Raw genomic sequence first — 25,589 nt, 5'->3', positions numbered from 1 at the left:
TGTGGATGACAGCCCCTCACCTGTTCATATAATCTCCTCCTAGACAAACCATGAGACATCAATTGGATGCCAGTCTCCTAAATTACAAGTTCATTCCAGTCCCTTCTACCTGTATTTACACCCAGACTGTCCTGTTGAACTCTTGAGTGCTCCCATCTCTTCAGCCACAATTTACAGGCAATCACCCAGTGTATTTCTATCTATGGCTAATCCTATACTCTGTATGGGCGAATTATCATCATTAGTTTCATTTTTCAGAAGACAGAATTCAGAATTCTCTGAATTCTTGGTAGATAGTTCATTGTTACCCACACACCCCAACAGCTGCATTAAGCATATATGGTACAGAGCACCAAATACAACATTTGAGGTTCCCTCACTGTGCTTGGCACCTCACTAGAAACAATGTATCAACCCATTCATGTAATCTTCGCATCAACCCTGTGACCCAGGTTCACACCAGGAAATAGTCCAGAAATTGAGTAAACTGCCCAGGGTCACAGCTGATAGAGAAAGAACTACAATTCAAACACAAGTCTGTCAGGTCTCCTAAATCATACTGGTATCGCTCCATTTTTTAAATCACTGATCTGTATCATCTTTTCAATGCAAAAAGGAGAAAGATGATCTCATCTACAAACAACACAAAGGCACCTGATTCTGTTCTGGCATATGCTCCAAACAAAACAGAAACAAAAACACTTGGCTTGTCGTGCCACAGGGTAGGGAGTGCTTCAGGGTAGTTTGTGTCTGGATTTCTGACATTAAGCCATAAATGCCCAAAGGGCATATCAAGTCCATCATCATGTTCAAAAAACCCAACATGACACTTAAACAGAACAAGTCCCATCTGAGTGTCTGCTGGCAAAAGAAAAAAAAAATTCTGACAACTTGGAAAGGGCTAGCAACTCAATCACCATGGAAGAAACACAGAATTAGCCTATTACACTACCTGTAAAATTCATGTCCCAACTATATTAGCTTTAACAATTTCCTTCACAGCTTCCACTGGTAATAAAGGAAAGAGGTGAAAATTACAAACCATCAGAGGACAACTGCAGCCTAAACTGTCAAAATAAAGGACTCCCTTTACCTTTGGGGGACCTGAATTCCCTCTCCAGCCTTTGCAAGTGTTATCATCAACCAGTGGTATACGACAATGATGTATGCACAGAAGTTAAAGTGCTTTCACACCCTTTATCTTGTGGGACTAGGGATTCATCCAAACATTTACTGAACATCCACCCTATTGTAAGCAAAAATGAACCCAAGGATGAATAAAACATGATCCTGCTAGTTAAGAAGCTCTAAAATACATAGATCATTCCCATTTCACAGAAAAGGAAAATAAGGACTAAGCAATTTACTGAAGTCAAGAAGCTAGGAAATGGTGGAACTGGGACTAGAATTCAGTTATTCATTTAATGAAATTTACTAAATGCTCACCAGACCTCAGATACTATATGAGGACCTTACTCATCATTGAAGAGCTCAGTGGACTAACTACACCCTCTCATTTCATCGCACTACCTTGTCATTTGTTTACATCTCTGGATTGTGAAGAGTCTGAGAACAGCGGGCTGTGTTTTCTTATCTGTGTTCCCACCTACAGTGACTGAAAAATGGAACTCAATAATGATTTGCTAAACGGAATTTAATGTTAGATTATTTGAGCTTCTACCATAAGCAAGGCACCTTAAAAGTATGACACCAAACAATCCTTGCTGTCAAAATTTCATAGTTTAATGCTGGTAGGCAAAGGATATTAGAGGAAAAAAAGAACTTGATAAATGTATAGGGCTGCATTGCCCACTACTGTAGTCACAAGCCACATAACTGTTTTAAGTTTATATTTAAATTTAAATAACCAACATGTAAAGTCAGTAGCTACTGTACTACACAGTACAGATGTGGTATAACATAAATATATTTGGTTTTTGCCTCTAGTCCCTGCACGAAATTTCCCCAGTGATAGGAGTCTTTTTGTTTTCATGAAGAGCTCCTTCTGATCACAGCAGAACTTAAAGTAATAGGTAACTTTCGGGGGGGCCCTAGACCGTCTCTGGATGGGGCCAGTCAGCAGAACGACCAAGGGATCAGAGTCGGAACTTTCAGCCCCACAGCCCCCAGAACAGAGGGAGAGAGGCTAGAGACTGAGCTCTATAAAGTTCTTGAACAATGAAATTCAGAGAGCTTCAGTGTAGTGAACATGTCAGATTGCTGGAGGGTGGTGTGCCAGAGGGCATGGCATGGAAGCTGAGTGTGCCCCCCTCCCATAACCTGCCCTATGCATCTCTTCCATTTGACTGCTCCTGATTGTATCCTTTATAATAAACCAGCAAACGTAAGACAAATGTTTTCCTGAGTTCTGTGAGCTGCTGTATCAAATTATCAAACTCGTGGAGAGGATGGTGGGACCCCTTGATTCACAGCCAGTCTAAATTAGAAGTACCAGTGGCTTAGAATTTGCGACTGGTGTCTGTGAGTGAGAACGGCCCCCTTTACCTGTGGGATCTGACACTAACTCCAGGTAGGCAGTGTCAGAATTGAACAGTACTGTCAGACACCCGGTTGGTGTCTGGAGAACTGGTTGGTGTCAGGACACACATCAGGACAGAAACAGAACATTTCCATTAATCACAGAAAGTTCTATTTGGACAATATCATGATAGGGGAAAGAAAATCTAGTTTAGATCTTAATACTGGGAACGGAATTTCAACTCAGTAGTAAACAATTCTGAGACTAGAAGTCTGAGAAAAATAACTCAGATTAGAGTCTACCTTTCTGAACCAAAATGTTAAAATCTGGAGACCCGAGTTATTTCATAGCTCAGTCCTTTCAGGGTGGGACTTAATAATCTTCCCCTTTAAGAGCGGAGGATCTAAAATTCACTGCAGGAAAGTCAGCTGCTCAACTTATCCAATAATCCTGTAAAAGAACCAGGATTTGAACTCAGTTTCCACCTAATTATTTGGCTCCCTGAGCTCTCCCTCCGTGGCTGGTCCCACTCAGCACAGCGGGCAAACCGACAGATTCACGTGTAAGCTGGCAGCCACCTTTGGAGGTACCATCTGACAGGGCATGCACACCAGTGAGCTGACTGACTGCTGGACCTTGGTAGGCCTTTCATCCCCACGTAGTCCCCAAATTGTCACATAGATGCTCAAGTAAGGATGGGACTTTCAGATTCTGGCAGCTATGGCAAGTACACAAAGAAAATCTGTCTTCAGACCAAAAGAGGTGTATGCCCTATAGGCACCGGGATGAGTTTCCACCTCATTAAATCCCAGTCACCATAAAATGAGAAACTATTACAGATTGCTTACCGCTAGCTTGGAAACTGCTGGTAAGCCGTTTATAATGCCAAAATGCAATTTGCAGCATAGTAGTCTCCAAGGCTAGAGCATGGTTTTATTATCCAAAGATCAGCTATTGGACTTTATTTAAAATTTTTTTGTTTTAAAAATAGCAGGAAGTGTAAGTCCTTCTCCCATGCCTTCCTAAGCAAGTCGACCTCCCCAGAGGTAACTACTGTTAACGCTTTGTTGGACATTCTTTCAGACTCTCCCAAACACACAGGGGGTGGGCAAAAGTAGGCTTATAGTTGTGAGTACATGAAACTGAGTTTATTCTTATTTTATTCATTTGTATTAAAACTGTAAACCTACTATTGCCCATCCCTGTAGGCAATGATTTCTAAAATACACTGGCACATGTACACATACATTAAAAGGGGAGGGGGGGTCATGCTATACAGACTCTTTTGCAATATGCTTTTTCATTTTATTATCTTGGACATCTTTCCATTTCAGTACATTGAAAGCTACCTTGTCTCATGGATTCTGAGAAGCACTTCCCACATACACACTTTACCATCTCTGAAATTAGAATGTTTCTTATAATCCATAGTGTTTTACAACTGCCATCAGCTGGGTATCACTGTGGTAGAATTGTAGGAAAACTTTCCATTGACCTTTTCTGGTAAAATGAGGATGGCATTGGCATCCCAAGATCTTAGAATACAGTTACCATTCATTTGCACTGTCCACTGTATAGATGTATGTAATTAATTTAACACTGTATTAAAAACTAAATTCTCTGAATAATTGCTAAATTAAAGGGCAAGTATATTAAAAATATAAATAGACATTGCCAAAACATGTAACGATTTATGCTCCCAATAATAAGCAAAACTATTGCTGGAAATACCCATTTCCACTACTGGGTATTAATAGCAACCTTTAAAATACTCACTAATCTCAAAGACCTTCAGAGTGTTTTAAATCACTTTAAAAAAATTTAAGATAATTTCAGATTCACTTATAGTTGAAAGAAATATTAAAGAGACCCTGTGTTCCCTATACCCAGCTTCCTCCAAAGATAACATTTTGCAAAACCAGAGAACACTACCACGACCAGAACATCTGTATTAATATGTGATATAATAAGATATAAATATTTGGACCCTGGCTGGTGTAGCTCAGTGGATTGAGCGCCAGCCTGCGAACCCAAAAGTTGCTGGTTCAATTCCCAGTCAGGGCACATGCCTGGGTTGTAAGCCAGGCCCCCAGTTGGGGGCATGTGAGAGGCAACCAATCGATGTTTCTCTCACACATTTCTCTCTCACATCAATATTTCTCTTCCTCTCTTTCTCCTTCCCTTCCCCTCTCTCTAAAAATAAATAATTTTTTTTTAAGAAAAGACATACATATTTGGTCTTTGTTCCTGGTATAGGGCTCCTAAACTCTTGGAATTTCCTAAGCGATCAGAATGCCTTATTATAGGTCAAGCCCCTTTCAACCGTGTCCAAGTTCACACTATGAAGTAACTATTGGTGAGCCCCTAGAGAACTTCAAGATGCAGGCTGGTAAGCTTGAGAGGAACCAATCACGCAATTAGAAGGTTAGAACTTTCAGCCTTATTAACCCTGACTTTCAAAGACAAAGGAGCGGCCAGAGATTGAGTTAAATCACCAAGGTCAATGATTTAATCAATTGTGCCTATATGATAGAGCCTCCATTAAAAAAAAAACAAAAACCAAAAACCAAAACCCTAACCAATAAGGCCTGGACAGCTTCCGAGTTGTCGGATAGATACATCCCCATGCCGCTAGGATGATACACCTCAACTCGACTTGGGACTGTTTTAGACTTCGTCCTTTATACTTCCTCATTTGGTTGTTCATTTGTGTCATTTATAATAAATTTTATGAGTAAGCATAGCATTGCCTTCAGTTTTTTTGTGTTGTTTTAGAAAATTACTGAAACTTGGGAGGGTGGTATGGAAACCTTTAAATTTGTAGCCAAGTCAGACAGATGTGTGGGTAACCTTGGGGACTCAATACTGGTAACTGTGTCCACAGCCTTGTGTGACTAAGCCCTTAAACCGGTGGAGCCTGACGCCACCTTAAGGTAGTGTCAGAATTGAATTGTAGGATACATGGTTGGTATCAAAGAATCAGAGAATTGGAGAACTGGCTGTTGATTCCATACCACATGCTGGGATGGCAACAGAAAGAAATGAAGTACTGATGCACACTACAAAATGGATAAACCCTGAAAACACGCTAAGTAAAGAAGACAGCAACAAAAGACCACATGTGCAAATACATAAACACAGAAAGCAGCCCTGGCTGGTGTGGCTCAGTGGACTGAGCACCGGTCTGCAAACCAAAGGGTTGCTGGTTAGATTCCTGGTCAGGGCACATGTCTGGGTTGCCGGGCCAGGTTCCCCAGTGTGGGGTGTATGAGAGCAACCACACATTAATGTTTCTCTCCCTCTCTTTCTCTCTCCCTTCCCCTCTGTCTAAAAATAAATACAATCTTTTTTAAAAATACCTTTAACAAGAAAAGGAAAAAAAGAAAAAAGAAAGCAGGCTGCTGGTTGCCTAAAGCTGGTGAGGAAAGAGGGATGGTAATAGAAAATGTGGGGTGACTATTAATAGGTACAGAATACGTTTTTTGGGGAGATGACAAAAATGTTCTCAAATTAGACTGTAGAGATGGTTGCAAAGCTCTGCAAACACAGTAAAAACCAGTGAATTATACACTTTGGATAAAATATATGGTATGTGTTGTATTTCATTAAACTGTTTTTAAAAAGAATGTTATTATAAATGGGATAGTAAAGTGTACAATCTTTGGGATTAACCTTTTTTCACTCACCCTTTATTCTCTGGAGATTGATCCAGATTGTTGTGCATATCAGTACTTCATTTTTGTTCCTTTCCATTCCTGAGTCTTATTCCATTGTATAAATGTACCTTTGTTTTATTTTTTAAATCAATACGGAGCATAAGCACGTTTCAAGATTATTTATTGATCAACTGCTATTTTTTTCCTTGTGAAATCCCTTCATATCCTTGGTCCCTTTTCCTACTTCACCCCTTTTTTACGAGTTCTTTGTCATAGTACTAAATTCATTGTCTCAACTTCGCTTCTAATCATTTTTGCAATAAAGTTTTTGACTTTTATGCAGTCAAATGTTACTTTAATAACATCCTTATGGTTTCATTTTCCCATTAAAATCTTTAAATTATTCTAGCACAAGAAATTATGAAGTTGAGTCTTTGGATCCACTTGGAGTGTAATGCTAAAAATCAGGATGCCTGGGTTCCAGCCCTGGACATGCCATTACCTACCTAAATCACTCTGAGCAGGCTACCAGCCTGTAAAACTTGCCTTTTCTACTTACCACAATTGTTTTGAGAAACAAATAAGATTATAGCTGTGAAACATTCTTCAAAAATGTTCAACAAATGCCTATCAATATATGAAGAAAATTTAAAGCATTATATATAACATATATATTTGTGTTAGTTATAATACTAGTACTTCCTTTCCATGTCCCATAACTAAAAAACTCACAATGTTAGCCTTAGAAAGTAAGTAGCTTCCTTTCCCCCAAACCCGAAGACCCAAGAGGTCAAGTGACTTGCCTAGGGTCACATGTGAAATTTGGGGAAGAGCTGGCTCCAGAAGTAAGCCCGAGCAGCTATACCCCAAACCTCCCTCCATGTCAGAGAATGCCATTCTTCTGATTTAAGACCTGCTAAAAATTACCTGCCATCACTTGTCTGTATTCATATCTCTAAACAAAAGAAAACTACTGCCTAAAAACAAAGACCAACTAGGATGTGGTGGTGGAATGGGAAGGCTGAATTGCACATTATAGGTTCCCACCTTGCTTCCGACAGCCTGGGATTTTGATAAAGGCTCCATAGTCTGTCACCATAGCAACCTACAAAGACAAAAAAGGAAAAGTATAAAAGAATCAATGTCATATACATGAGACTCTCTTTTGTAGCACTTAACCTATACTCTGAATTTCTACTTGTTATTTGACTGCTTCTCTCTGTCTGCTGCCAAACAGTGATGTTTTGTCAAAGTCTTTCTATTCTTTTTAAAATTGAGACTAACAGGCATGTGTGAACCCATTAAAAACATTGCTGAGAGTGGACTATTGTCAGATGGTATGGCAGTACCCAGGAATGCCAAATCCACCTACTGAACTCTTCAAAGGAATACATGAACAAAAGGAACAAACAGCAGAAATTCAGGTAATAAAGCTACACTTTGCCCTAGCTAGGATTGAGGCCTCCAATCCCAACACAGAGAACTTCAACAGTTTGGGACAGATCAGGTAGGACATCCCTTTCTCCTAAACTTCAAATCAAAGCCGACTCTAGGTCACTTCAAACCAGACTCTGAGTTTTATCAAGACAGAGAAAAAGCCAATACACAGACATCTCACAGAAACTGAAAAGATATAATCAGAGAGAGAAAGAGTTGTCCTCAAGTCTTGTGCAGAGCTGATCTAAGATAAAGGGGGAGGGGTCTGATCAGTCTGTATGTAATATGTAATATGTAATGTTACATACGAAAGGCCCAGATCTCTTGAATTGCCAAATTATTACTCCAGACCATCCCCTCCCCTCTTTCCTCTACACCACTCCCTTCACCAGTGGATTGGGATTCCAGTTGTCACTACATACTGTATTGACCCTAAATACATTATTATTTTTGAAAAATATCCAATACCATCTTATACACATACATTTTACTATTTTCAGTGACTTCAATGAGTTGTTCACTGTTCCAGTTCACAACTACAACAAGGGGATAGAGTAGGACGATCCCTGCTGGACTGCTATGCACTAATACCAGAGGTGACCCAAAAAACGTAATTTATTTATAATAAAAAGTTGTGTATTTATTCTTACATGTTTAAACTTCAGTCAACATCAAAGTACTCTCCAAATGCTGCAATACACCTATCAAGACATTTTTTCCATTACTCAAAACAACTTTTTTTTAAAAAAAGATTTTATTTATTTATTTTTAGAAAGGGGAAGGGAGGGAGAAAGAGAGGGAAAGAAACATCAGTAAATGGTTGCCTCTTTTGCACCCCCTATGGGGGAGCTGGCCTGCAACCCAGGCATGTGCTGGGAATTGAACTGGTGACCCTTTGATTCACTGGCCAACACTCAATCCACTGAGCCGCACCAGCCAGGGCATCAAAACTGCTTTTAAACTCATAAATTTTGATGCCTTTTAGCGCTTCTGCCATTTTTTTTCACCGCTTCCACACTGGCAAAACATTTCCTTTTGAGGACTTTTTTCGTGTGTGTGTGGGAGTGGGGAGTTGGTCAGGGCTAACCAGGGTGAATAAGGAAGGTGGGGCACTGGGGTCAAGCTGTTTTTGGTCAAAAACTGCTGAACACTCAGCACAGTGTGGGCAGGTGCACTGGTTAAGTCACCCATAATCAAATGGGCAAACACAATGAAAGTCTTAAAAATTTTTTACTGAAAGCCGAACACAGCCCCTCACAACACCAGCTGGCACACTGATTCCAATGAGTTCCTGGAATACTCACCTAGGGGAAAGCCTGTACTACAAGGAGCCCACCCTCCAAAAAATAATTCTGGTTTTTTTGGGGGGGGTCCCCTTGTATATACTGAATACTTACTACATGCAAAACACTATTCAAAGTGCTTTACATAATCTCATGACACCATACAATGTTGGTACTATTAATTATATCCATCTGATTGATGACAAAACTGATGCACGGAGAGACTAAGTAACCTGACCAACGTTCAAAGCTAATAGTAACAGTGCCGGGATCTGAACCCAAGGAGCCTTAGCTCACCACAGCTGCTCGTTGGTTAGCTGTAAAATTCCAGCAGCCAAAAGCAATGTGACAGTTGATATCATCTCTGTCTCCTGGCAACAATCTGAGGAAGGATAGATGATAGGTTCCCATGCTGCAGATGAGGTGAAACAGTGGAGGTGTGGAAAGAGCACAGGCTTTGGAGCGAAAGATGTGGCTTCTAATCCCACCTCTCCCACTTCTTACCTGTGGGATGTTGAGCACAAGTCGCCATTCAGGGCCTAAGTTCCCACTGTACTCATTTTGCTGCTGCAGATAATAAATGATGTACATGAAGCACTGGCCCTGGTATCTGGCACCCAAAGTACATTCAATAAATTTTAGCTTTTTAATAATTTACAGTCCAAGACAATGAAGCACAGAAAGGTAGGAAGGCACACAGCTAACTTAGATACAAGGTAGGCACAGATCCTAGGTCCCCTGAGTCCCAGTTCAGTGTCTCCTACGTCACTAAACAGCATCACTACTCACTTCAAAATTAAGAGAAAAATTTCCATTCTCCTCATCTGTTAGTGGGAATATTAGGACAGAGCACTTGAAACAAATCTCCAAAATAGAGCACTTACAATGGGATAAGAACCAAAAAATTGAAACTTCTGTTTTACACTGATGAACATGCTATGCTAGAGTAGGGACCAGAGAGCTACCCCATCGCCCCCCCCAAAAAAAGAAACAGTACAATCAGGCAGACACTAACATTTATCTATCTATCTATCTATCATCCATTTATATTGACTTTAGAGAGGAAGGGGAAAGAAAGAAAAAGAGAAGAGTAACATTGATTTGTTGTTCCACTTATTTACGCATTCACTGGTTGCTTCTTGTATGTGCCCTGACCGGGGACTGAACCCACAACCTTGGTGTATCAGGACGATGCTCTAACCAAATGAGCTACCTGGCCAGGACCAGATACTAGCATTTAAAATCAAAGCAAGGTAGAACTGTGGGAAGGACCTTAGAGATTAGCTGGTCCAATCCTGTCATTTTTCAAATGAGAAAAGTGAAGATCAGAGACATGAAATGCTTACCCAAGTTCACAAAGCAATTTGTTCTCTGTAAGATAGGATCATATAGATAAAAAAGATGATTTTAATTAAAAATATTTATTTACTTTTGGAGAGAGCGGTGGAAGGGAGAAAGAGAGGGAGAGAAACATCAATGTGAGAGAGAAATAATGATCAGTTGCCTCTCATATGTGCTTTGACCAGGACCAAACCCATGACCCAGGCACGTGCCCTGACTGGAATCAAACCAGCAACCTTTCACTTTTGTGGGACAACACCCAACCAACTGAGTCACAGTACTCGGGGCTGATTTTAATTTTTAATTACAATAAAAGCAAATCCCTTCTTTCTGAACTAACCAAAGGTACTTTGGCTTTTGCTCCAGGGTTCTAAAAAGAGGACTAAGATGTTTCATATTGCGTAACATTATTAAAGGGCATAACTATCTAACAAACTTAAAAATAGCATCTGGAAGTAGGAGCCCAAATCACCTTGCTGTTGTAAACTACGGCAATCTCATTTTTGAACCCTGAAGCTCCAGTGTCACATTTTGATCTTTTCAGGAAATATTATGACAGACCTTCCCTTGGCCTCTCCCAAAAGGAAAGGTTAATGGGCTCCAGAACGGATGTACTCAACGGTTCAGTTAGGAAAAGGCATTCTTGCCTGCATCCAGCACCAGGTGTTTCCATCACTGTGTCTCCTAAGGTGCAGGCAGAGTTGAAATTAACAGAATGGCACCTGCTATAGATGATTACACAGTCTGCTCTGATGTCCCCAGGATAATTAGTTAAATAGCTCAGGGGAAAAAATTCAGTAATTATTGCAACTAGACTCAGGGCTTGGGTAAAATGAATTTACCATCTTCAGAGTAGAGGTTGCATTGGCCTTGAAACTAGTTATCTCCATAATGTAAATGAGCAATATGAGGCTCAGAAGCATAAGACACTTGTGCAAAGTCACAAAGTTAGAAAGCAGCATGGCTAGGCAGGGAACAGAAGTATTTTGACTTCCAGTTCAATGCATTTCCACTTTCCAGCACCAATTTCCTCTCAGCATTTCTTTGGCTATGGCTAGGCTAAGCCAAATCCCAATTCCCACTGCTATGCCTGTGTCCCCTACCATGCTTAATAGAGAGGAGAAGGATGAATAATGGCTTCTCAGCTATTCGGTCACTGGGCCCCTCTGCCCTCCTGGGCCTGCTAAAGACAAGAACTGCTAGCATCAGGGCAGCACCGCCCGTCAGTGACAATGGGACCTAAGAGACTTAGGATCAATTTAAATCAAACATTTACTGAGCACCTATATGGAAGATGCTATGCCAAGTACTTTGAAATAAAAACAACTTTAAAAAAAGAGATGCCCAGACTATTTTAAAATGAATTTGAACTAGTTGCCAAGATACATGAGACAACCATGGCCTCTGCTCTCCAGTAACTCACAGGCTGGTGGAGGAGATATACACATATACAAGTAACAACAATACAAGACAGACTGTAGTTAATGCCATAACAGAGATACAAATAAATGACTGTGGAACAACCAGATTTATCATCTAACTTCCTTCTACACTTCAATTCAGTTAAGAGTTCTCTCACGAGTCTTTCAGTTCTCCATGCATTTACGCACAGTTAACCCCAGCTACAGTGTAGCAGAAAGCAGACTTGGAGAGAGCACTTCAGAAACCCAGCTTTGCCACTTATTAACCATTTGGACATAACTTCTGAGAAGAGTTTCCTTATCCAGAAAAGGGGTTAACAATTTCTTAGGAGAGAGAATGACAAAATGTATCAAAATGCTGATTTACATTAGGCTTACAAAACCTTTTGTTTTTAAGATTTTATTTACTCATTTTTAGAGAGGGAAGGGAGGGAGATAGAGATAGAGATAGAGATAGAGAGAGAGAGAGAGAGAGAGAGAGAGAGAGAGAGACATCAATGTGCGGTTGCTGGGGGTCATGGCCTGCAATCCAGGAACGCACCCTGGCTGGCTGGGAATCGAACCTGCGACACTTTGGTTCACAGCCCGCGCTCAATCCACTGAGCTACACCAGCCAGGGCTTAAAACCTTTTTTTTTTATTTTAATGTAACCACATCTTCTTTGTGAATATTAGATACTCATTAAATGTTTGTTCGGATGAATATTTTGAAAAGTTTATTTCCAATTTATCATAAAATTTCTCTGTCCCTAATTCTGGTAACTTCTAAACCATTATTTTTCAAAATGTGCTCCTGAAATACTAAGCTGGAACCATGAAGTTCTCTCTGAACGTTAGTCTAGCCCATCCATCCTGACAGTAAAATATAAAGCCTACCCTAATACAAGCCCCATCTCATATAAGAAAAAGCTGTAGGTCAAGAGCCACCTCGCCATAAATCCGAGTCAGTCTGTCGAGGGCAGAGGACTCCCTTTTGTGTAACAGCTGACAAGTCAGGACTTCGTGATCAGAAAAATCCGTTTCATCTCTAATATTACCACTTCCTTTCCTGAGCCCTGGTACGTTGACCTTTAGGGACACTATGGGCCTTAAAGGACAAAGGCTCTAAGAGCAGAGTTGTTTGCTATTTGTTAGAATCTATCACCCTTTGTATCATGACTGTTACACTACAAGTTGGGACCAACTTAACAGAATCCAAGAGCCACAATTATCTATAACCAATTGGCAGTCACAAAGTGGGTCTTCAAAGGCCTCACATTATTAGGAGGTGAAAATTTATCAACCACAAAGCAGGCAAAAATGCTATAAAAATGATAGTTAAAATACTACAGTTATTCATAAGACACTGAAAACAATTTTTTGGCTTTATGTTTGCTTCAAGAGAAGAGAGATAGAGTGATAACATTAATGAATTCCTGCCTTGTCTCAGACATTGTGTTTTTATAGATGACAGCTTATTTAAGCTTCATGGCAATCCTTTGGAAGTAGTTCTCTCAATTTAATAAATAAGAAAGCCAATGCCCAGGCTGGTGTGACTCAGTGGATTGAGTGCTGGCCTGTGAACCAAATGGTCGCCAGTTCAATTCCTAGTCTAATGCACATGCCTGGGTTGTGGGCCAGGTCCCCAGGAGGGGACATGCAAAAACCAACCACACACTGATGTTTCTCTCCCTCTCATTAATAAATAAATAAATAAAATCAGCTCTGGCTGGTGTAGCTCAGTGGATTGAGCATGGGCCTGTGAACCAAAGGATTGCTGGTTCAATTCCCAGTCAGGGCACGTGCCTGGGTTGTGGGCCAGGTCCCCAGTAGGGGTTGCGTGAGAGCCAACCACACATAGATGTTTGTTTCTTTCTCTCCCTCCCTTCCCTTCTCTCTAAAAATAAATAAATAAAATCTAAAAAGGAAAAAGAAAAAAGAAAACTAAGGCTCAAATGACCAAGTGACAGTGTGAAGGATCACACAGTAAGTAAAAAGCTAGGACTGGAGTCTAGGTTTTGTCTTATTCAAAAGCCTTTACTCTAAAAACAAATACAGTGCTTTGTCCCTCAAAGTCTGACCATTCACTCAGTCTTCAAGAAATGCTGAGAACCTATCACTTTCTACCCACCTAACGGGGGTTTAGACAACACTAAACAAAACAGACAGGGCTCTGCCTTCATGGAGTTAGCTTAGTGTCATGTGAGGAAAAAAGACATGTTAAACAAGTACACAGATAAACACAGGATAAATCTATTTACTTAGGTAAAAAAAAAAATCTCTTGAGATGACACTACATCTAACACCTAAGAGAGAAGTTGGTGGGAAAGTGTGGCTAGAGGCAAAAGCATGCACTAGTCCTGAGAAGGAAGCAAACTCAGAATGTTCCGAGCTGTAAGGAGAACAGAGTGGCTAGGAATGAGTACAGCAGGACAGAACAACACTGTCAGACTAGGTAGAGGCTACGTTATACAGGGTCACAAAAACAAGTCTAGATGTATTCAAGGGTAGTCAGAAGCCTAGAAAGCAGCACTGTCCGAATCTGTTTTTAAAGTGTTAATTCTGGCTATGATGTAAAGAACAGATGGCAGAGGGCCTACGATAAAAGTAGAGTTCCTAGTAGTGGCCAGGGAAGAGATGGAGAGCCTGAACAGTGTGCCACAGCAAAGAACCATACAGGCCAGATATGTATCTGGGAAGTAGAAATGATAGGATTTGATAATGGGCTCCAGAGGGAGGGAAAATCAAGATCAATTCAAGAGAAAAAAAAATCAAGGATGATGTCCAAATTTCTAGCGTGAGCACCTGAATAGTTCAAAACATAAATCAGAGATGCTGTGAGTTATCCGAATGAGGATGTCAAGTATGCAGCTAGAAGTCTGGAGCTTGGAAGGGGCACAGGTGATAGCCAGATGCTCCACTAGCCCTTCCCATATAAACTATAATGTTCACGATATTCTCAAATGGACAGGAGCTCCAAACCCAGCGGCTTTTCACCCTCAATCTATGCTTAACAAAAAATAGGTAAGTTTTCAAAGACAAAAAAATATACCTCTCCTTGGAAGATAGTGTAGAGAGCAGGCAAGTTCTCCATGGTCTCGGGTCTTCCTGAATTCATCCTTAGTGTTCTATGGCTCCTCCATATCTCTTCTGCTAACGCTAATTCAAGTGTTCTGCCACAAAGAAAGAAACCAGACAACAATGTGAGAGACATCTGTATTAAGGAAGAAAACTGCAGACAATCCAGGCTACAGAATAATTAATATAGGTCTAACACCATGTGCTTTCACCTAAATCTCTTTTGTCTATTCCATTTGTGGGGAGTTTTGGAAACCTTGATCTTATTTCTTTTCAATTTGTTACTTACCCAAGGGCATTAATCTACTGTTGTCTCTTGTGTTTTAATTGCTACTGTTGGTATTCTTTTGCCAAGGGAAGGTTTGTGGGGGAGGGCAGTATAAATGGATCTTTAAAAAAGGAAAACTGTAGTAATAAGAGCTAACATTTATCAAGCACTTACTATGTCCAGGCACTCATTTAATTCTCAAAAGCAGCAAGATAGAGGTTGTATTATTATCATGTTATGCAGATGAGAAAATCAAAGCTTCCAGAGATCAAATTACTATGCCTATGTCAAAAAGCCAGAAAATGGCCCTGGCTGGCATAGCTCAGTGGATTGAGCGCGGCTGCGAACCAAAGTGTCGCAGGTTCGATTCCCAGTCAGGGCACATGCATGGGTTGCAGGCCATGACCCCCAGCAACTGCACATTAATGTTTCTCTCACATTAATGTTTCTCTCTCTCTCTCTCTATCTCCCTCCCTTCCCTATCTAAAAATAAATAAATAAAATCTTTAAAAAAAAAAAAGCCAGAAAATGGTAGAGTCAAACTCTGGCTGATACCAGAGACCACACTTTTAATCACTATGCTAGGTGTTAAATCTGAAATGACTTCAAAAGAGAAAGAATAGTTTACTTTTCCTGATAAAATTAAAAACATACATGCTCATTTTATAAGGTTAGATAGTACATTAATAATGAAGAAAATAATTTATAATTCAATTTTATTTATATCCTTTTATACTTTTATATATATATAGTGTTTTTTAATGGAATTGTGAAATCATTAATCATTAACAGCCATTTTCTTAACATATTTGAGCAATTCTTACATACATGCAAATATACACATACTTATTTTTTTAATGCCTACATAATAACCCATTGTTAGAGATACCAAATTCATGTAACTATTTATGGATCATGTTAAAATACAGATTACAATTCTGAGGTGGTACCTGAGACTGTATACGTCTAACAAGCTCCTAAATGATAGTTATTCTGCCTTGAGAACAAGTCTTACTGCTTTGGAGTTGAATGGGCCTTCCTTAGAGGTGCTCTTGCCCAGCTCCCTGGTTTTAAACAGAGAGGAAATTAGCAATCTAGGGGCTCTCAACCATGCCCCTTTACTCTGCTGGACAGATCACTGCCACATAAAGATACATCTAACAATACCATCCACGGTTCTTTTTTTTCCTCCCAATTATACTTGGCACCATTAACACTTGAGACTATTTTCCTTAAGTTTTCATAAACAAATACTTTCTTCTCTCCTCAACTCTAACTGCCACCACTCACTTTCAGATGATGACTTAGGGTCCTGTTTTTTAACTCTTCCTGATTTACAATCATCATCCATTAACTAAACTGTCTTGCTTGAAACGGAAATAAAAGCAAATCCTGTCAGCCTTCCAAATCCTGGTTCTAGTATCACCCAATGCCCAGGAACATCCCTGTCCTTGAGTTCCCTAAGACAACCTTGTATCCTTATCAAAAACTTGCCCTTTCTGGGTTAGGTCAGCCAGAGGTGTGTATAATTACTCTACAAATAGTGCACAGACAGAATGCAAGCAGATTTGTCAGTTCTTAAGAAACAGCTGATAAGCAAGTTAAATCCAAGTACCACAGCTTGGTTGAATCCTTCCTTCCATTTCCTAGCTATGCAGTCTCAACTCTAGTCCTTCCCTTCCCTCTGCCCAGCATCTCTCACATCACATTCTAGAACAGAAGTCATTAATCTGAGGTCAAGGGTTCTGTCAAAAAAACTTTCTGCCCTGGCTATTGTAGCTCAGTGGATTGAGCGTGGGCTACAAACCAGTCAGGGCACATGCCTGGGTTGTGGGCCAGGCCCCCAGTGGGGGCCATGTGAGAAGCAACCACACAATGATGTTTCTCTCCCTCTTTCTCCCTTCCTTCCCCTCTCTAAAAATAAATAAATAAAACATTTTTTAAAAATTAAAAATAAAAATATAGTATTTTTTTTTTTAAAAATCATCCCTCCAACTTGTAAAGCATTAGTGAGGTACAGGATCCAGAGGCAGCAGCAGGTGGGATATCTAAATGAGCTCAAATACATGTATCTCAGTCTCACCTGTTCCTCTGACAGGTTGTGGAAAGAACAGTAACAGTGGAAACAGTCTTAAGCTGTTTCTTGTTTATTTCTGCTGGGATGAGAATATGAGCAGCTAAGTTTAAAGTTCTCTTGTTTGCTCCTTCTGTAGAAGAGTAGCCTGAGAAATCCTATGCAATTCTTTTATTTTTTTAAAGATTTTATTTATTTACTTTTAGAGAGGGAAGGGAGGGAGAAAGAGAGAGAGAGAGAGAAACATCAATGTGCGGTTGCTTGGGGCTATGGCCTGCAACCCAGGCATGTGCCCTGACTGGGAATCGAACCTGCGATTCTTTGGTTATCAGTCCACGCTCAATCCACTGAACTACACCAGCCGGGGCTATGCAATTCTTTAAGAAGGAAACCAGCAGCATTTTTGAGGGAAGCCCTGAAATGTAACAATATATGTTTACAATTCAGGAAAGTAGAGGGTTGTCATTTTTTTTAATGGGATTACAATTTTTTTTCATACTATGTTCTGTAGTATTAGGATTCTATGATGGTTATTCAGAAGCTCCTTAGGAAATTCAGCTTTATTTTTAAAAAGTCAATTCTGAAAAATCTAGGGGGCATAGGGCTCAGGAGAGCCAAAGAGGTAGGGGTCTAGGCCAACCAACCAGAAGAGAGCCTCTACATCAAAGGTGCAAGGAGTAGAATCTCGAAGAAACCAGAACTGAGGGAGGTCCCGCTTAAAGTATTTGGAAAGCTGGATGGCTCAGTTGATTCGAGTATCATCCCGATACACCAAGGTTGTGGGTTCAATCCCTAGTCAGGACACATACAAGAATCAACCAATGAATGTATAAATAAGTAGAACAACATGAATCGATGTTTTTCTCTCTCTCAAGTCAATCAATCAATAAGTAAGTAAATAAATAAACAGAATTTAAAAAGGGGGAAAATAAAAAAAATAGGCATAGGTCAATTATTACTGATTCACACTTGCCTTCCCAGCCTTGGGTGGGCTATGGTAGCAAGTAGAGGTTACAGGAGGAGGAACTATTTTTAACAGTATATTCTGCTTTGATCCAGCTTACCTATTAAGCTTCTGTGTTAAGATTTTATTTGGGGGAAATAAAGTTGTTTTGTTTTAAAAAAGGTTTATAATAGTCCTGACCAGTGTGGCTCAGTTGGTTGGGAGACATCCCATGAAGTGAAAGGTCGCTGGTTTAATTCCTGGTCAGGGCACAAGTCTGGGATGTGGGTTTGGTCCCTGGCTGGGGCATATGTGAGAGGCAACCAATTGATGTTTCTCTCCCTTTTTCCCTCACTTCCCTTCTCTTTAAAAACAAATAAATAAAATATTTTTTAAAAAAAAGGTTTATAAAACACTGAAATACAGTCCAGGCAGATCGGATCATATCTATAGACTTAAAAAAGCAAGTAAATTGACAAAGATTGAGATGCACCATTTGGTGTTGCTTTGCAATAGTTCCAGAAACAGAACATCTTCCTTAAGCACTTCATTTTACTTGAATGTTTTAAACTATAATATGTAGGAAAGCAATAAGGACCCAATTACTGGGCATTCCCTTCCCAAAGCAAGGGGCAGAGTAAGCAAAGAATGAATAGTAGGTATAATGGGAATGGTGGCAGAGAATAAAGCCAAAGTCTAGGTTGGATGAGGAGGACATCTGCAAAGAAGGGCAACCCAGTGTGGGGAGGAATGGAGTGATGAGGTCATCCATACATCGGGCAGTCTGGAACAGCAAATCAGTAACCAAGCACAGAGAAGCAGGACCTGAGTAAGGCAATGCTAATTTTCCGATTTTAGTAGTTACATTGTGGTTATACAGAAGAATGTCCTAGTTTGTAGGAAACCTAAAGTATTCAGGGGGGATGGGACATTAGGTCAACAACTGAACTCTCAAATGATTCATAAAAAATGTTATTTGTAATGTACTTCCATAATTTTGTGATTGTTTCAAAGTTTTTTGTAATGTGCGTGCAACTGGAAGAAAAATGACTACATCCTGTCCCCCCTCTTCTCAAGCAAAGAGAAGTTCATAGAACAATATTAAATTGATAAGGTATATCACAGCCCCTTTGGAATATCATTTCATGTGCGCACTTACTGATCTGGCCAAGGTTTTTGTTGTTTTGTTTGGATTTAGATTTGTTACTGTTACTTAACAGTACTAACTGGATAGAACCCTGAGCATTAAAAGGAATTTTAATCCATCTTTAACCTATGTACATGAATTGAGATAAGTTGGTAAGTAAAAATACTGGGATATGAGCAGAAACAGAATGCCTACAGAATCTGCATTCTCAACCACCATTCTACACCGCCTCAAAAAGAATTCACACTCCACACCTAAACTTCATAGCATATAGCTCTAACACCAACTAGGTCCCAATGAGGAGCAATCAAGAGGGCATCATTCACAGAGGAGGCAACAATGAGCCAGGTCTGGATCCATTCATCCAAACATGTATCCAGGACCATTTCTCATTTGGTTTTGTGTTCCCAATGCCTGGTAAACAGTTAAGTACCCAAAGTTTTCTTGAACGAGTGAGCAGAGCCTTACTATGTGCCAAACCAAGGTAGAAAAAGAAGGAAGAAAGCATTCTGGTCTAAAGAATGTAGAAGAAGCCACTGAGTTCCATACAATATGCTGGACAGATCAGAAGATGGGAGACTTTCAAAACCCAAACTAGTGGTCCAACCTTCCTCCTTCCCGCCCAATTTCTAGAGTAATTAATTATCTTAGAGTGATGCTACTTCTTTCCTGAACCCTAGTCATGGATCTGTTAGAAAATGGTCAAAATTGCAGGAAAGAGAAAGAATAGTAAAAAGGTTTTTAAAAATATGCACATGCATACACACACTCACACACACACACACACACACACACACAAATGGACTCAAACTATGAAAGCTGAAAGGAATTATGGAGCTCATTCAGCCCATGACTTCCTATTTAACTGAAAATAAACTAACAGAGATCAAGTAACTTGGTAATGGTTGCTCACGGTGAGCCATGCTGGTACAGGGCTCCAAGGCCAATACTTAACTTGACTACTCCACACTGTTCTTTCCGTCAATAGTCCTGAAAATCCTTTCCAAGTCCCTAATAATAATTACTAATTTTTGAGTGCTTCCTATTTGCTAAGTATTAACCTAAAAGCTTTACTTGTCTTAACTAATTTAATTCCCTTTTTGACTACTCCACGAAACAGGCAATTTTTGTTGCCATTTTATAGACGAAAAAACCAAGACACAGAGAGGCTAAGTAACTATCTTGAAATCACAAAAACTATGAATGACACAGATGAAATTAAAATTCTATTTACAAACATTTTTTAACCTTTTAAAAGATTTTATTTATTTACTTTTTGAGAGAGAGGAAGAGAGGGAGAAAGAGAAAAACAGTATATGCAAGAGATACATAGATCTGTTGCCTCTAGCACGCCCCCAAATGGGGACCTGGCCCCCAACCCAGGCATGTGCCCTGACTGGAAACTGAACCAGAGACCTTTCAGTTTGCAAGCCGGTGCTCAATTCATGGAGCCATACCTACCAGGACTTTCCCTTTTTAGATTATGAAAGTCTTCTGAGCATGCCCTTATCTTGCACATCAGCATACCCCTCAAATCTCCAGTGCCTAGCACAGTGTAAAGCACATATACATTTAAAACTGTCTACTCAAATACTGAAGTACTTAATTTTACCCTATTTTAAATTGAATTAAATTCAGCACATGTTTAAATTCAGCACATGTACTGATGTTTATATATCAGGCCCTGTGCTAGCACTTCATAAACCTCCCTTCAATCCTTAAAACAAGTCTACAAAGTAGATGTCCCTGTATTACAACAGTGAATTTACTGGTCCAAAATCATAGCTAGAAAGAGACAAATCTTAGGCCATTCCAAGGGCCATTTACACTTACCACTAAACCACCCTTTTCAACATAGGCCCTGTCCTCAAAGACCTCCTAGTCTTGTAGGGATAATGGTGACCAATTCAATGCATATGATCACAGCTAAAATAGTCACTAGGTTCAAAATACTAAGAAAAAAAAAAAGAGAAGAAGGGCCTGGGAGAAGCAGGGAGGTTTGAAAGGTGACGACTTTTTATTAAGAATAAATGAAAGGCCCTGACTGGCCCTACCTGAGACTGCAGGTTCAGTCCCTGGCAGGGCATGTACAGGACAACTGATGGATATTTCTCTCTCATAGAGATGTTTTTCTCCCTCTCTTTCTCCTTCCATATCCCTCTCTCTAAAAGTAAATGAGTAAAATCTTAAAAAAGAAAAAAAAGGAAAGAAAATCCTGTAGCACAGAACACTGTTCTTTGACCTTATTAGAACACTTGCCTGTTGTGTTTTCTTCCAATCCGTCCTCTCATCTTTTTCTTCACTTTCCTCACTATCCAGATTAGATTCCACAGTCTATTATTCAAACAATAGTGACCTTGACCTCCCTTTAATTCTGTCTCTACAGTTCACCTATACACCACAACCCTTACACTAGTGCAGACATTAGAATCCATTCTAGCTAGGTAAGGCAGAAAGGGACTTACTGCCAGTTTATTATGTATCTTATAGAATACTACAAGAGCTATAGAGACAAGCTCTGGTAGAACTTTCAGGAACAATCCATAACCCACAAGAAAAAAAAGTCTTTGCCAAAATCAAGAAAGTCACGTCTACCATTGCAGAAAGTCACTAAACTAAAACGCTGTTGACTAAGAAACTCACTGCTTCTGCTACAGTACTTGCCAGAGAACTGGATGCCTCTCACCCTTCTCTGCACACTTCACTCAGTTCCACATTCAATCCCCATCTAAGGTGTAAAGGAGGCCCAGAGATCTTTTTTTTTTCCAAAACAACAGATTTTTTAATAATATATTTTGTTGATTATGCTATTACAGTTGTCCCATCCACCCCCCGCCACTTTATTCCCCTCTGCCCTGCACACCCCCTCCTACCCACATCCCCCCCACCTTTAGTTCATGTCCATAGATCATACAGATAAGTTCTTTGGCTTCTACATTTCCTATACTGTTCTTAACCTCCCCCTGTCTATTTTCTACCTACCATTTATGCTACTTATTCTCTGTACCCCCCTCTTCCCCTCCCCTGCTGATAATCCTCCACATGCTCTCCATTTCTGTGGTTCTGTTCGTGTTCTAGTTGTTTACTTAGTTTGCTTTTGTTTTTCTTTTCAGTGTAGTTGTCAATAACTGTGAATTAGTTGTCATTTTACTGTTCATATTTTTTTATCTTCCTTTTCTTAGATAAATCCCTTTAACATGTCATATAATAAGGGCTTGGTGATGATGAACTCCTTTAACTTGACCTTATCTGAGAAGCACTTTATCTGCCTTTCCATTCTAAATGAAAGCTTTGCTGGATAGAGTAATCTTGGATGTAGGTCCTTGCCTTTCATGACTTGGAATAGTTCTTTCCAGCCCCTTCTTGCCTATAAGGTCTCTTTTGAGAAATCAGCTGACAGTCTTATGGAAACTCCTTTGTAGTTAACTGTTTCCTTTTCTCTTGCTGCTTCTAGGATTCTCTCCTTCATTTTAATCTTGGCTAATGTAATTATGATGTGCCTTGGTGTGTTCCCCCTTGGGTCCAATTTTGTTGGAACACTGACCTTCCTGGACTTCCTGGAAGTCTCTTTCCTTTGCCAGATTGGGGAATTTCTCCTTCATTATTTGTTCAAACAAGTTTTCAATTTCTTGCTCTTCCTCCTCTCCTTCTGGTACCCCTATGATTGGGATGTTGGAACGTTTAAAGATGTCCTGGATATTCCTAAGCCTCTCCTCATTTTTTTGAATTCTTGTTTCTTCATTCTTTTCTGGTTGGATGTTTCTTTCCTTCTGAGGAAGGAAGATCTGAGTCCCAGTTTCCTTCCCATCACTGTTGGATCCCTGTACATTTTCCTTTATTTCACTCAGCGTAGCCTTCATTGTTTCATCTAATTTGCTACCAAATTCAACCAATTCTGTGGGCATCCTGATTACCAGTGTTTTGAACTGTGCATCTGATAGGCTGGCTATCGCTTCCTCGCTTAGTTGTATTTTTTCTGTAGCTTTGATCTGTTCTTCCATTTGGGCCATTTTTTTTTTTTGTCTTGGCACACCTGAGCCACAAAAGGTTAAGTGCCTAAGACAGGTTCTACTGAAAGGGCTGATGTGCAAGACTGACTTAGAACGTACAGGTAAAAATGTTGGAATAACTCATCCCAGTGTAAAAAATCTACCCGCATCCACACCACTGCAGTTCCTTAGAAGAAAGTATGTTCTCGGTGGGAGGCAACACAGCTCTTTTCTTTCCAAATTTTCCGCCTGCTACATTCCTTCCCTCCAGCCCCAGAGATCATTTTTAGTGTCCCTGAATTTTCAGTAAGAGAAAGCACATTAGAGATGGGAATGTGTGTTAAGCAAACCAAATCCACAGTCCTTGCCATACATGGATAAATTTTCTCTAAGACTTCACAAAATAGCCTGATATTGCTGGGGGGGCGGGGGGGGAATCATGATCTCCAACTTCAAATGGGCTCTTAATTTCTGCAATATCTACATTTCTCTGGTAAACTACTCCCCCACACTCTATGATTTCCAAATCTTCTGCAATCTTCTAAAATCTCTGACCTCCTCTCACTCTAAGTATTTCCACCTTATACTTTATAGAGAAAATAATGGTCATGAGAAAAGAACTCATTTTACTAATACCAAACATATAAACAACCTATATCTATTGCCTTCATTTCCTTCTTCCTCTCTGTTAAATGGAGAAGTTGTCCATCTTCCCCAGTTTGCTCCCTCTAACTACACTTTGGATCCCATCCATTACCATGTACTCAATTTCTTCATCACCCTCTCAACTGGATCTGTGGTGACCCCTCGTCTCCTTTACCTCCCACACCCCCTCCTCTCCTTTACAAATTCCAGGCCCGGTTCCTGGCTTCTAAGACAGCATTCCTCTGACCCTGCTCTCCAGCTCCTTCTCTGTCTCCTGTAGGCTCACGCTCCTGTTCTTGGCCATTAATTATTAGAACTAATCAAGGTCCTGACTTAGGTGATCTTACTCACATTTATGGCTCAACCACCATCAAATACAAATGACTCCCAAATTTATATTTCAAAAAAATATACATTTTTTCTAATTTCCAATGCCATATTTCAAACTGCCTTCTGGATGTCAAGATGACCTGCCCCTTCCCACACACCCCCCCAAAATGACCCCATTGCCATAGGCCAGAAACCTAGGAGTTACAATGAAGTCCTCACTCTTCACTCCTTGACTCCAATCCATCACCAAATGCTATTGATTTTACCTCCTATGAATCTCTGGAATCTGTCCAACTCTCTGCAGTTCCACCAATAACTCAGTCCTCACTGCCAACAGCTCTCACCTAAGTGCATCTATCTCTCTTTCTGTTTACTACTGAGTCCCTGAGGGATCAAGCCCTCTCCCTCTCTGCACCTCCTCATCAAAAATAAACCAAAAACAAACAAACACCTCATCAGTCTTCTAGTAAAACCTACAAAGTCCTGTAAGGTCTGACCTCAACCTGCCTCTGGCTCCATCACTTGTACCATACCCCTCTTCATTCTCTGCATACCGGTCATACTGCCCCCTGGGCTTTTTAGCCATTTTCCTCCCATTGTCCCAGCGCCTCTGCACACATTGTTCTTTGTGGAATGGTTGGCCTCCCTTCATCTACCTAATGGAATTCTCCCTGAAGGTATCACTTCAGGCGTCTTTCCTCAGGTAAGTCTTCCTGCTTATTTCAGCACTCAGAACATCAGGGGCCTGCCTCTCTTAAGTCGCACTTGTTTTTCATTTCTTAGTGAGATACTTTGTTGAACATCTGTTTTCTCCACCAGATTCAACCCCCTGAGGTCAGAGACCATGTTTGGCCCACAATGTATCTTCCAAGCTTTGCACAGTTAAATATCGGTTGGACCACTAAGAAAAGGCCTAGTTCACAGGTATGAGTCCAAGTTTCTCAACGAGACTGCCCTGGAGAGGCAGGAGTCACACATTCCCCTCATCTTTCTCTCTCTCACAGGGGCACAGAGCAGGCCCAGTAAAAGGCTTCCAGAAACAAGTCGGCCTCCTCAGACAGGACCCTAGTGAAGGCTGGGACACGGGCCTTTTCTCCCTGGGGGCTCCTGGCACACGGATGGACACGGTAGGCGCTCCGTGAAGTCAGCCGTCGAGGGCCCCAGGAAACCACAGAGACCCCAAAGCTCTGCTCCAGCCTAGAAAGGGAACCCAAGCTACCGCGTACCCGAGCTAGGATATCTGGGCCCACCACCAGCCCTTGCGATTAAAACTTCAGTTGAGAAGGGCCAGGCTCACCCGACACAACCGAGGGACCGCCCCCAGATTCCGCAGCCGCCCGCCCCCGACCTCCCCGATACCTACCAGGCGTCAGGTCCAGGTCTCCTAGCCGCAGCATTGCGCGAAACGCCAAAACCCAGTCAGCGCGCTTCCACCCACAAGACACAGCGTGCCCAGGCGGGACTCCACCTCGATCCACCAATCCTGGAACCGTACTCTCGTGACATCAGAAAGAGTTGAC

General features: G+C 40.7%; 1 protein-coding gene across 2 annotated transcripts in view; it reads right to left on the bottom strand.

Annotated features, from left to right (window-relative positions):
• The window catches only part of ZCCHC17 (zinc finger CCHC-type containing 17), a 53,653-nt gene extending 28,104 nt beyond the window's left edge, over positions 1–25,549 (bottom strand). Inside the window, exons 1-3 of one of the 2 annotated variants that reach the window (XM_028511988.2) lie at positions 25,433–25,549; positions 14,648–14,768; positions 7,183–7,240 (exon numbers count right to left, since the gene is read on the bottom strand). In XM_028511988.2, coding sequence (XP_028367789.1) covers positions 7,183–7,240; positions 14,648–14,713 — 124 coding nt within the window. In that variant the 5' untranslated portion in view covers positions 14,714–14,768; positions 25,433–25,549. The remainder of the gene's footprint in view (positions 1–7,182; positions 7,241–14,647; positions 14,769–25,432) is intronic. The other variant, XM_036025670.1, reaches the window with a different exon arrangement.
• Between the last annotated feature and the right edge of the window lie 40 nt (positions 25,550–25,589).

The sequence above is a fragment of the Phyllostomus discolor genome, chromosome 5 (genome assembly GCF_004126475.2).
Source record: "Phyllostomus discolor isolate MPI-MPIP mPhyDis1 chromosome 5, mPhyDis1.pri.v3, whole genome shotgun sequence".
Lineage (NCBI taxonomy): Eukaryota > Metazoa > Chordata > Mammalia > Chiroptera > Phyllostomidae > Phyllostomus > Phyllostomus discolor.
This window is presented reverse-complemented; position numbering and strand designations above follow the sequence as displayed.